Consider the following 13,541-nt stretch of genomic DNA (forward strand, 5'->3'; position numbering starts at 1 on the left):
TCAAACTGTCTTAAAGGAAACGTTAAAATTTTAGAAGCATACGACTCGAAATCTTCAGAGCAGGTGATTTTTTTGATGCTGGACCACATATAAATTGTAATTGATAAAATGAAAATTATAATGGAGATCGAGAAGCTAAGAACATTCTAGATCATGAATATGCCTTAGCACTATTGAAATTGTCAGCTTATGTCAGTGATATCACCCACTATATTGAAGGATACATTGTTCGACAAAACGCGGCAAGATGTTTGCTTCGTTTCAAGACAATATGCAGTATATAGGTGTGACGTTCTGTGACGTAATGCATTTAAGCAATATCAGCGTAATCGTTGCGAAGCCGACAACTGACTACTCAAATTAATAAGTAAATCAGCGAGGTTAATGAGTATCCCCCGTATATGCCAAGCTACCAGTTGTAATTATACACTCGATCTGGACTCTTGTACGACGCTCTTATCCGTCGACAAGAGTTACCCGGGCTTAGGTTGCGATTCCGATACCTATATAGAACTTTAACTTGAATAAATCGTGAAAGTCAATTAATTGCAAGTGTTTTTTATTTGAATACATCCATCCTGTATAAGCCTGACCACAGCACAGCAGCAGAGTTTTCAGCCCAAGTAGTGAAACCCAAGTAAGTAAAAATCAATAAATAATAATAGATAAAAATTGTGACTTAACATAGGCAAAGTTAAAAAGCTTTTTTGAATCATTGTAACTAAGACGTTTAGAATGGTAGCAGCTAAAACATTTTATACTCAAAAGATGCAAGAGCATATTATTGGCCAAAATCTATTTAATGATCACAAAACAAAACTAATAAAAACAATAGCAGAAAAATATTTAAAAATCCGGGTTCATCATTATGATGTAGTTGCAGCTCATGTGTCAGAAGAAGAAATTTGGCATAAATTCACAAAACTTATTCTTTACATGCATCAATAGTGTATTTGATATTTCTGGTATATTATATTACCTATATTGATATTACTTATTTTGTATTACTTGTGATATTATTAGATAAGAGTAAAAACTAAAACTAATTAGTGCCCCTAATAAATAAAACTATTTTGTTTTATTACGTACAACAACTATTTCAAATAATAAATAATAAGTTCTTTCTTTTTTTATAATAGCTGGTATAGATATGCGTTACAAATCACGCAGTAGGTAGTTCCTTAGCCGCTGTCGATGATGTCTGTAGCGCTTGCACACAACAGCTTAGTCGTAACTTTGGCATGAAAGATGTTGGTTACGGACTACACTATAGCTTGAGCAGTCCATGTACTATATGGTCAAAGGTGCCGACGGGCGTTATATGTATATAAAGCAGTTAAATTAATCACATCATTATCAATAAATTAAATCCTCTCCGCATACGCTTATTTCAACAATGATACAATATAATCGCTTGAACTATTTGAAAATAATCAAAACATCAATGAAATAATCAAGTCAGTAGTGCTTTGAATATTTTTGATGATTTTGGAAAAAAAGAAAGACAAAATCGAATATTTTTACACTGCTATCAACATATATCGGTGGTCCCAGATTATCATAGAACGACCCTATCAAGATTCAATATCTAGGGGGAAATGTGACGATCACATTTATTTATAACCGTAACATGTAATTTGCTATGGAAAAACATTGAATAAATTTAAAAAAGAATTCCGAAAATAACAAACCTGAATTATATGTATATGTAGGTACCCCACCGATAGGTGGCGGTACGTCCGACCGCAGAGAGGGGAGAGTGCAGCTCACGCTGCGAGCGAGCGCTACCGTTAAGCTTCCGGCAGCGCTCGCTCGCAGCGTGAGTTCCGCTCTGACTAGCCTACGAGTCACACGTCTGGAGAGGCCCGCAAGCTACAATAAAGACCACGACCACGAACCTTCTGTCTTCTCTCTGTGCCCCCCCCCCCCCCCGACCACGTCATCACGACACATACCTAAGGCTTCAAATAAAAAATTGAAAAATAAAAAACTCTACATTTTGAAAGCCATTAGCTGTACAAGTTAGATGTTTATTTACTACTTTTCTTTGAAAATTCATTTAATGCACGCTCATAAAACTTGATTTGATTGTATTCAAAATCTTTATCTGAATCTGAGCCGATAAGTTACAGTGTGCGATGGTACAGACGCCGAGTCTACTTGCTGCAACCTTTTTTTATAGGCAGGATGTCTCTCTAAAAAGGCTAACCTTTTTTTAATTGAGTTACGTTGGCATTCTGCTTTTTTCACTGGTGGAGGAGTAGCTGTAGGAATCTCCTCCTGCCACCATCGAACCGACACGCGGCTTGGCAGATCACCGCGGCGCGGCGCGTTTATGTATGATTATACATGTTAAATCAGCACTATATTAAAAAACATTACTTGCACAAGGTGTGCACTTCGTACTAGGTGCGACATCTAGACGGCAAGGATGGTGGATGAAGAAATTCAAGTGAGCGTAACTAATAATGTTGTCCATGCAGAGCATCATTTAGATATTAGCTACCTTGAGCGTTAAAAATGAAGCAAATGACCTAATTTTTATCATCGGCTATCCTTGCCACATAGACAATGACACCAAGATATAAACTACAGAGCGCTGCCTAAAGTAGAAATTAACCCTCAACACTACTTATAAATAAGATAAAAATATACAATGCTGGTAGTTTAGTTGATGTGCGGACTTATACTTAACATAGCAGGTAATGAAAAACGAAACAATTAAAAAGGACATAATCGATATGCAAATTATTAAACACAAAATATTAAAGCAATCGTATTTATTTCTTACCAACATCTTCGGTTGTTGCATTTGGTGCTGCAAGAGCAAATCGTATTGTGTATCGTTGGTTAACCTTTGCCGGCACCATATGTATTCTCCCAGAATCATTAATAGCACTCAAAAGTTTTTGATTTAATTTGTCTGATCCTTTAGCACGAAAGCAGACCAAGCCTAACTTTAAAATACAATAATATTACACTAAGAATTAATTCAACATTAAACTTAAACAAAGATTTACAATAACAACAATGATAGTTTGCCATGTAATGGGATGAATTTTTCTTATTACTGGAATTCAATAATTGAATATTCAAAGCTTGTATCGCTTCCTTAGCAAAATGAATCACTTGATCATTAACATATTTTATCGTCTGATATATTGTGCAACGAGTTGAGCACCGCATCTTTAACTTGTAGCCGTATGAGTTTGCTGCGCCGCGACGAATGGATCGATATTTGCGCACGCGAGAAAAACACGTGTATGGCTTGGGCGTGCTCGGGCATCTTTGGTCGGCAGAGAGAGAGAGAGAGAGAGAGAGAGAGAGAGAGAGAGAGAGAGAGAGAGAGAGAGCGAGCGAGAGAGAGCGAGCGAGAGAGAGCGAGAGAGAGAGAGCGAGAGAGAGAGAGAGAGCGAGAGAGAGAGAGAGAGAGAGAGCGAGAGAGAGAGAGAGCGAGAGAGAGAGAGAGGGTCAAGCGCGTTTACAACTGAGAAAGCGAGGAGATGCAGCGAGGTTTCACGGGTATAGTGCAAACCCGTGACAACGACCACACAGTTCGAGGTCCGCTCCTGGCGCCTCTTGAACTCGGCCAATTCACTGCGTAGGCTGCAAACCTCCGCAGTGTTGGGCACAGTGCGGTCGTTGTCCTGCTGTATTGTCGGGCTCCTCGATGACAGATCTTGGATTTGTGCTTGCAGCTCGGAGATGGTGGACTCAGCATTGTGTATACGAGTTTTGAGTGCAGGCAACTCATCGAGGGCCTTGAGTCGCTTCTCCAGCGGGCCCAGACGCTGCTCAATTTTAGGAATTCTCCTCGACACGATGTTCTGGGTCTTGAGGGCCTCCATTTGAGCATTACGTATGTCGTCCAGTGCTCCGTGAATATCCCTTAAAGCGGCCTCAACGGACGGCATAGGTATTGTTGTTACTCCGGCCGAGCGGGTTGGTGAGGGATTTATCGACGTGTTGGCTGATGGTGGTGCTGACCTCGTCTTCTTGTTCACCGGCTGCTGTTGTTGCAGTTACTCCCGTTGCTGATGTTGTGGCAGAGGTGGATTTAGTCCTGAGTTTTGCACCCTTGGCGTTGCTGTTGTCTGCACATGAGGGACAGGCTATAATCTGCCTGTCGTTCACCACGATAGGTTTGTTTGATGTTGATGGTGTTTTGGCACCTGCTGTATAGGTTGTTTACAGCTGCTGCATGGCTGAAAAGGCACTTCCACACTCTTCTCGCTGTTTGCACTCATTTTTCTTCGATAACTTACATACGTAAGGAATCTGGGGATACTGGGGTAATAAAGAAAAACACACGATTACGATGATGATTGTGGATGGGCTTTATTTTGCCTTGTGTTGCCGGACATTCGGGCATTTATTGCTGCGCGACACGTTAGGGTGTCCGCAGACGTAGCAGGACTTCTGGGTCGTCCTCTCCGTCGCCCCAGGTGTTAATGTGCGCACAGTGCCCTTCGCGCGTGGACGCTGCTCTGATTCGTCGCACGTCTTCGGCAGCGTAAAACGCCGCTTTCCACTTTTCAAGCAGGCGCGCCAATTTGACGGCACACCGGCGGAAGTCTTCACCGTGCTTGCGCACCGACTGCGTATAAAGCCGATACGCCTTGCCTTCTAGCCGGTGCGTGTCCAGCGACGCTTCTAGCGCCTCTATTAGCTTTGTTTGGTTTTGGCTGCCTCTTTGCTCAAGGGTTCCTCTGTTGCCTTCAAGCAAGCTGGCGGCGCTTGTGTCTCTGCGATGTTGATCCCGCGGTGGACGGGCTTGCGCTCCAAGCGAGCCGAAATGAGTTGCCCAATCTGTGATGACGCTGATTGCGGCGAGCGCGGGCGGTGCAGTCACGTCGCGGTCGTCTCGCCCTTGCCAGCAATCAGCGCAAGTGGTTCTGGACGGCGCACCACCAACATTCCCTCTTCTTTTTTTTCGTCTTCAGGGGCGAAGTACGCCTAAACCTCGTCATCGGGAGGGAAGGCGCTCCAGGGATCTTCTCCCTTGCATACCTAACGGATTAGGCCTCTCTTTCTTCCTGGCCAACGCGGCCACCACTTGCTCGAAGGCCGCTTGTAGCTCCTCAGGATTTATACCTCATCAGATAAATTTTCTACCTTAGGTCCGCAACCCTTCGTGCGCCCGTTTTTCGCGGTGACATCGACGGGTTAGTAGTTGTCGCTACATGCCCGTAGTTGCACGAACCCTTCAGACGACCAGGCCTTCTCTTCTCGGTGTCAATCTCAGCTCTAGGGGTCTCTGGCGTAGGTCTAGCACGCCTAGCCGTGTACACCCTTTTCCTTGGACGGCCACTCTTCTTGGCCGCAGAGTTTATTACGACCACGCGTGTCTTTTTCGCTTGCTTCGGACGTAATATCGCTTTGTTTGCAGACAGAGTCTCGCTCACTTAGCGACAGTGCTTCTCTAGCACCCGCGTCTACGCTCGCGTTCCTTGGAGGTTGAGCGTCGCCATCTTCTTTGCTCTTCTGCGACTCTTCGTCCGTCGCTGACGAATAAAAGGGCTTTAGCTGCGCAGCTGGTGAAAGATCTACTTGCTGTCCCATCTCATCGACAAGTCGATATGTATTGGTGCCACGTATCTCTACTATCTTACACGGGCCAATATATGATGGCGCTAGCTTCGCAGAGCAATGCTCCGCTCCAGAGGACGATACGTGATTTCGCCTCATCACCAAGTCTCCGACTTTGTAAGACACCGGTCTACGCTTCTCACGGACCTTTTCGCAGTACCATTCGTCCTGGGTTTCGCTTGCCCATCCGACTGCTTCGACTGGTACTGCGTCTTCTTTGTACATACATGAGAATGCGTCTGGTACGGCGTTTAGCAGGCCTTTTCTATGCTCCACAGTGTAGACGTAGCCCTGCATTGCGTGCGCCCATCTTGCTAGGCGTCCGGAGAGATTATGAAAGTTGCATAGCCGCCGCAAACTACTGTGGTCCGTGACGACCTTAAATTGGTATCCCTCAATATAAGGTCTGAACTTCCGTATAGCCCAGATCACAGCTAGACATTCTCTCTCTGTGACACTGTGATTTCTCTTGGCTTTCGACATTGTGCGGCTAGCGAATTCCATTACCCGCTCTTCTTTGTTGATTACTTGGAAAAGTACCGCGCCGAGACCGGTGTTGCTGGCGTGGGTCTGCAACGCGAACTGTTGAAAAGCGTCTTGCTGTTCCGTTCCCCACTCGTATTTTCTGCCTTTCTTCGTCAAGCGATGAAGTGATTCAGCGACGGTCGCGAATTCTTGCAAGAATTTGCGATACCACGACGCCATTTCTAAGAAACATCTCAGCTGTTTTAGGTTTTATGGTGCTAAATACGCCACGATAAGCGCTATCTCCCCCGGATCTGGCCAAAAACCATCGTGATTAACCAGGACGCCGAGGTACTTGACTTGTTTTGGGCAGAAGACACTCTTGTCCCGGTTGATCGTTAGTCCAGCCGCGTTCACTCGCTTGAGTACCTTCTCTAGGTTCTCGAGATGTTCTTCGAATGTCTTCGTCGCGATGATGATGTCATCAAGATATGAGTACGCGTATGTCCGGAGTTCTGAGCTGATTACTTCGTCAATCATTCGCTGGAAGGTCGCTCCAGCGTAGGCTAAACCAAACAGCATACGCGTGAATTGGAATAAGCTTAGCCCAGGAACTGTAAAGGCCGTCAGAGGTCTTGCTTCCGGTTTCAACGGTATTTGATGGCATGCGCTGCTAAGGTTCAACGTTGATATGTACTTCGCTTTCTGCAGTTTTCGAAGGAAGCGCATTAACTTTTCGGAAGTCGACTCAAAAACGATATTGCTCATTCGCTTAGCGCACCATCACTACCGGGCTTGACCAAACACTATCAGAGGGCTCGATGGTGCCTGCAGAAAGCAACTCTCGTACTTGTTGACACATCTCCTCCTTATCGTCCCTGCTGTAGCTATCGTAGCCACTTGAACGACTCGTCTACATTTGGCGATATTGTCGGCTGGCGAGATTCGCTAAATAGCGGTGCGACCATGCGATCAAAATCGCCTGAGGATTCGCGCGAGGTATCATCTACGCCCTCCGTTACGTGCCTCTCCTCTCGGGGAGACGCGACGGTTCAAGAGGAGTAGTAACCTCGCCTACTCCTCCTTTTTGCCGTTTCCCTTACCTAAAGTACATTCTCGGGCGAGGTGGCCTTTTGCATAGCATTTGAAGCATTCTATTGGCTTCTTCTGCTCTCTTTGGTCCGATTGTCCAGAACCCTCACCAGACTTCTGGCTTTTGCGCTTTGGACTTGGAGACTTGTCTCACTTTTTCCTAGGTCCAGAGCGTCCTCGCTGAGCGGCTGACTTCTTGCTGTCTCCTCCAGCGTTGGCTTGTTTCGCCGGTTGCGCCATCGCCTCAATCTTCCAATCGAACAGCTTGCCTATGGTGTCGACTAATAAGGGTAGTGAGTCAGTTGGCTTTGCTAATCCTACGGTTGCTACCGGCGTTTTGCCGCCAATCTTCGGCGTTTCGCCCTTAAAGGCGCATTCGGGGACGATCGCTACTCCGAGCTTCGGAGGTGCTCGGTATAAGGCTTCGCAGGCTAGGGCGGCCTTAACTTTGACTGCTGCCTCAAGTAATTGCTCCACGGTTGAGAAGTCTTCCCGCTGGAGTCCGCGTTTGAGAGCGGGCAGCATATTATGGTATATACGATCCAGTTGCTGGCTAGCGTCTAGTCGGAGATCCATCCTCCGCATTATGCATTGCACTTTGTTTACGTACATCCGCACGCGTTAACCAGGTCCGTGCGTTCTCGATAATTACTTCACTTAGTAGGTTCTACTGGTAGCCTTGCGTCTGCCCGTATCATCTTTTGATAAACTTGCAGAAATTGCCCCAGCTGGACCATTCTCCCTGTTCAGAGAGTCGGTTCTGTAGCCACTCATACGCGTTGTCTGTCAATACCTCTTGTAATGACGCTAAGATCTGCGCGTCGGACAGGTCGTCCAGCCTTGTGCGTCCTTCCATGCGTTATAGGAAGTTCTCGACGCTTAATGATGAATCCCCAGTGAACTTAATCCCCCATTTGTTCACCGCAGGACCGATGGGCTGGATGTTCTGTCTTCGATTGCTCGTTGGTACAGCGCTTTATTGAGGTCTGGTATCTAATTCGCCAGTCACTGCTGCTGTGCCGATGGCGGACCATTCCGTTTTTGAAGACAAGTTTATATCGACCTTCGCTCGCCGTAGTTGTTGGCGTTTTTGTTGTCGCCGTTGTCGTCGTTGTCGTGGTTACTGTCGTAACCAGATTTCATGTCGGCACCTTTGTCGTGACGATTTTATTCTGGTCTCGACTCTGCGCTCTTGCGCCGGTAACCTGGCTTGGTCTTCCGGCGTCGCCCCGGGCGCTTGTGCCTGTCTGCTCTCCTCAGCGACTAGCATCTCTGCAAACGCGTCTCTCATTGACAACGCGTTTAGCAGTAGTTGACCGTAGTTCAACTCGATCTCCGGCGTCACCACGACTTTATTGGCCTCGATCTCTTGTTGTGATAGCTTCAGAGGGTGCGGCTGTACAGCGTTATAATCGCCCGTATAAATCGAGCGTGTCGATACTTGTTTCGCCGTGTCGTCGATGAATTACTTACACAGCTCTTCCCTCTTCACTCGCGCCATTACTGTCAAGGCGTCCAGACTCTCTCTTAAATCTGACTCGGAGTACTCTCCGAGGAGCCATCTCTGCAGCCTAGCCGCACGATCAAATCGCTTGCCGTCTGGCTTCAGATGCATACTCTCTAGGGCCTCTTCCATGTCTTCATCGTCGATGCCCCAGCACTAATCTTCGACGACTTCCTCTATTTTCTTCGCCATGTTGGCCGATCTCCGTGTTCTATATCGCGTCTAAAAGACGTTTACGCGGCTGTGCAACAATGACGTGGCAGCATCCTATACTACGCACTTACTCCAGATAGCCCCTAGATTGTATTTTTGCTGCTACAACGTAAGCTGCAAAAATACAACCTGTCAACTCAAATACTTGCACACTTAAGCGCGTCACTGTAACGTAGATTACTATGCAAAATCGAATCGAACGAAAAATCAAATTCGTATAATCGGAGCGAAATCCGTTTAAAAAAATTTTTTATCACGCCAGATACAGGCATATACGCATTCACACTCCCGAAAAATAAAAAAAAAAAAAAGACGAAAATATTTTTCGTGGAATTGCGCGTATATCTCGAGTTACGAGTCGCGTGCGATTTCCTCTCGGAAATTCTTGAGGTATTCTTTGCTGCAAACTTGGCGTATACTGTTCCGCGTCTTCCCGTAAAAGTGAATATATACCTCGCGCCCGTTGCGTTCCCGTAGAAATGCCTATATGTAGCGCTGCAAGCGCTCGCACTCGCACTTACACACTCGCGCCGCTGCGCGCTTTGCTCCATTATATCATGCGTGGACTATACTCTGCGACTGCACGCGTTCGTCTTGCCTCCTTGCTGCCTTTTTCTGTTTAATTGTTAACACATAAATAGCGTATAAATTCGCCAATACACTCTGTTTTCACACGAGACGTCACGAAAAAATAGTTATGCAACTCTCTATCCTAACGAGAGTGCTTTAAAATTCTCCTGATAAAAAATAGAAAATTATTCGACTCGGAGAGCATGCGATACTAGTGTCAGCTTCAAGTTTCGTTGCTCCGAGTCGTTTGATTCTAAGTCGTGTGATAATATCGGTAGATATTTGCTCTCGGTTCGGAAACAAAAATCTCCGATTATTATTCACAGACTTCTCGTGTGAATTGCGTTCGAAATATTCGTATACGCCACTCGAATATATTCGAACGCCGTTCAAATCCGCTTGATTTGAGCGCGACGTAAACAAGGGGATGAACGTGTTTACGTCGCTCGCGCGACCTTCTTCATCTCGCAACGGCTTTTCGCTCGCACCGCAAATCGCGAAAATTACAAACTTTTTTCCAGTTCCCTCCCGATTAATCCACGAACTGGGCGCCAACGTAACGGGGTGAGACTTTGACGTGAGTGGAGAAAATCACAAAAGGAGACGCCGGGACCGAGAATCGATCCGGCGCTCCCGAGATCTCTGGGCGCGCGCTCTGTACGTCGAGCTAATGCCGCCTTATTTCATCACACTCTATTCTGCCTCGATTACCGGCGTGGCGAGGAACGGTGTTCCTCGTTACAATATATATATAATATATATATATATATTATATATATATATATATATTATATATATATATATATATATATATATATATATATATATATATATATATATATTATATATATATAATATATATATTATATATATATATATATATATATATATATATATATATATATATACACACACACACACACACGCATATACGTATATTTGATGTGAACTTTTGACCATTTTCTTGCAAATACGATACATGCAAAAAAATGAAAAACGCGTGCTGGGCAAAAAAAAAAAATTATAAACGCCCACTAAATTTTTTTTTTTTGCCCGCTAGTCTGAAAAAAGTTAGTTTAGTCCCGCTTAATAGGTCAGAAAAACGCGAAAATCGTGCTTGTGTTACGAAAATAAATTTATTAACTAAACTAAATTTACTATTTACAAAGTGAAAAATTGTATTGACCTATTTTTTTTTGTTTTAGGCTGCCTCACCTGCTTGTACAGAATTAGAAACGATAGTTTGCGATTGGTTAGGTAAGAAAAGCATAATCAAAAACTGACAAGAAAAGCATAATCTGAAACTCACAACGGTTTCTCGCTCGCACCGAAAATCGAGAAAATTACAATTTTATATATCCTCGTGATATACCCTCGTTGCATGCAGCTATCACAGCTGCTTTGTGTTGCTGGATCTACGCACCGCCTGGTGCGTGCATGGCTGCTCAAATGCGTTAATAAATTTATATAATGCCCGCGGAGGGAGCAGTAATCACAGGAAGGACCGGAATCGAATGGACGAGGTCAAGAAATAACGTTAAAAGCACGTAAAATTATAAGACTAGGTTATATTCAATAAGCGCGAATAAACATGAATTTACAGAAATAATAAGTAGTATGCGAGTCGTCAACAACTTTGCAACTCGCCGCGACGCCGGAATATTCGTATCCGTATACGCGTCTATCGCGAGAAGACTTCAATTCGCTGGACAGCACAGCACACGGTAATCGTATCACTTGAGCGAAGTTGCGTGTTTACGTTTCAAAAGCCGAGAGCTATCTAAGCGCGCACCTGAAGGATTAGCCCGCGCGCTCATTCTCTCTCTCTCTCTCTCTCTCTCTCTCTCTCTCTCTCTCTCTCTCTCTCTGTGCCAATGCTGAGAGAATTACTGGTTGGGCTGCACAGAATAAGCTAAAACTTAATGTTGCTAAAACTAAAGCAATTGTCCTGGGCTCTCCCTACTACATAAACGCATTACCCTCAACAGCTAACACTTTCATTAACATAGGGGGTGCCCAGGTCAGCTTTGAATCTTCCGTGCGTAATCTGGGATTGGTGCTCGACTCTAAGCTTACGTGGATGGAGCATATTACACAAGTGTGTAAGCGTGCTCACACACTAATGTACAGGCTTTACTTTTTCAGGAAAAGCACCAATCTCAGGTTGCGCAAGCACTTAGTGCAGACCCTCCTGTTTCCTCTTATAGACTACTGTTCCTTCGTATACTGTGACCTGACGCAGGAACTCGACCTAAAACTTCAGAGGCTCGTGAATACAGGAATTCGGTACATCTATGGTGTAAGAAGAGATGAGCACATCTCCCCATACAGGCGGGAGTTGCAGTGGCTAACCACTGCCGGACGCAGGAAGTATTTCACTGTTTGTTTCCTAAGAAAAATGTTTAACACAGCCGTACCATCATACGTACTGGCATACTTTGACTTCCGCGTGACACTTCGGCCTGTTAGGGGGGAGGTGATACCTCTGGATATTCCGACATTCGCGACGGAGACGCTGAGGAACTCGTTTCATATCAGCGCCTCATACCTATGGAACAACCTACCATCTCACATTCGTAACAATACATCTGTCTCAGGTTTCAAGAGACTAGCTAAAGAGCACTTTCTTGAGCTTGAAAACACAAACACTTGAATCGCTTGTACACATTCACTCAAACGCACACACACACACGCTTGTACACATTCACGCAAACGCACACACTCACACACTCTCGCTTGACCCATCTTCACATTATCATACTACCACAATACACATTTTTGCTGTACTACTATTGCTGCTGTATACAATTTATCGTACAACATATTGTACGTCAAATAAATCTAATAAATCTAAATCTAAAATCTCTCTCTCTCTCTCTCTCTCTCTCTCTCTCTCTCTCTCTCTAAGCTAGTGCTCCGAGGCAAGTCAACAACACCTCACGTCTCTTCCCACCAGCAGACGCGGCGCGCTGCGTCGACACCGTGTGCAAAAATATAATTAGGTGATCGCGGCAACAGCGGCGCGAAGAACAGCTCCCCTCTCTGCTCCAACACCGAGCAGGAGGAGCTAGAGAGTAGTCAGCTGAGCTACAATAGCTCTGTCGCGCGGGTCGCCGACTTACAGGCGCCTGCCTCACTGAAGCCGCGCAAGAGTGACAGGATCACGGTCTCTCAGGCGCATGCTTTACATGAACCATCTAAACCGGATGTGGAGACCGCTGCCTCTCTTACACCTTAGCTTCGACTTGACGACTCGCCTCAACTGGACTCCGTGAACCAGCAGAAGAATCACGAAGGAAGTCGAGCAAAGCGAGGACAAAATCCAAAACCAAAGCGCTTAAACCCAACTACTCCAAGCTCCCGAGCTCAATAATTAATTTATAAAAACTCCTCGGCGCATCGAAGGAAGTCGAGCAAAGCGAGGATAAAATCTAAAACCAAAAGGCTTAAACCCAACTACACCACGCTCGTCGAGCTTAATTATTTATTTAAACAACACCTGGGCACATCGTAAGATGACGAGCAAAGCGAGGATAAAATCTAAAACCAAAGCGCTTAAACCAAACTACACCACGCTCGTCGAGATTAATTATTTATTTAATGAACACCTCGGCACATCGTAAGATGTCGAGCAAAGCGAGGATAAAATCTAAAACCAAAGGGCTTAAACCCAACTACACCACGCTCGTCGAGATTAATTATTTATTTAATGAACACCTCGGCACATCGTAAGATGTCGAGCAAAGCGAGGATAAAATCTAAAATCAAAGGGCTTAAACGCAACTACACCACGCTCGTCGAGCTTAATTATTTATTTAATGAACACCTCGGCACATCGTAAGATGTCGAGCAAAGCGAGGATAAAATCTAAAACCAAAAGGCTTAAACCCAACTACACCACGCTCGTCGAGCTTAATTATTTATTTAATGAACACCTCAGCACATCGTAAGATGTCGAGCAAAGCGAGGATAAAATCTAAAACCTATGGGCTTAAACCCAACTACACCACGCTCCCCGTAAGCAGTAATTTATTTAAACAACACCTCGGCATATCGTAAGATGTCGAGCAAAGCGAGGATAAAATCTAAAACCAAAGGGCTTAAACGC

At 45.0% G+C, this 13,541-nt stretch overlaps 2 protein-coding genes across 2 annotated transcripts in view; one reads left to right on the forward strand and one right to left on the reverse strand.

The window, feature by feature from the left end:
• The window catches only part of LOC100118460 (tyrosine decarboxylase), a 486,598-nt gene extending 475,556 nt beyond the window's left edge, over positions 1–11,042 (forward strand). The window contains exon 5 of the transcript XR_004345205.1: positions 10,639–11,042. The gene's annotated coding sequence lies outside the window, so the exon portion shown is untranslated. The remainder of the gene's footprint in view (positions 1–10,638) is intronic.
• LOC100117476 (aromatic-L-amino-acid decarboxylase) overlaps positions 1–13,541 on the reverse strand; it is a 745,226-nt gene that overhangs the window by 279,329 nt on the left and 452,356 nt on the right. Inside the window, exon 9 of the mRNA XM_031925521.1 lies at positions 2,792–2,957. Coding sequence (XP_031781381.1) covers positions 2,792–2,957 — 166 coding nt within the window. The remainder of the gene's footprint in view (positions 1–2,791; positions 2,958–13,541) is intronic.

This window comes from Nasonia vitripennis (assembly GCF_009193385.2).
Source record: "Nasonia vitripennis strain AsymCx chromosome 2 unlocalized genomic scaffold, Nvit_psr_1.1 chr2_random0010, whole genome shotgun sequence".
In the NCBI taxonomy this organism is placed as follows: Eukaryota; Metazoa; Arthropoda; class Insecta; order Hymenoptera; family Pteromalidae; genus Nasonia; species Nasonia vitripennis.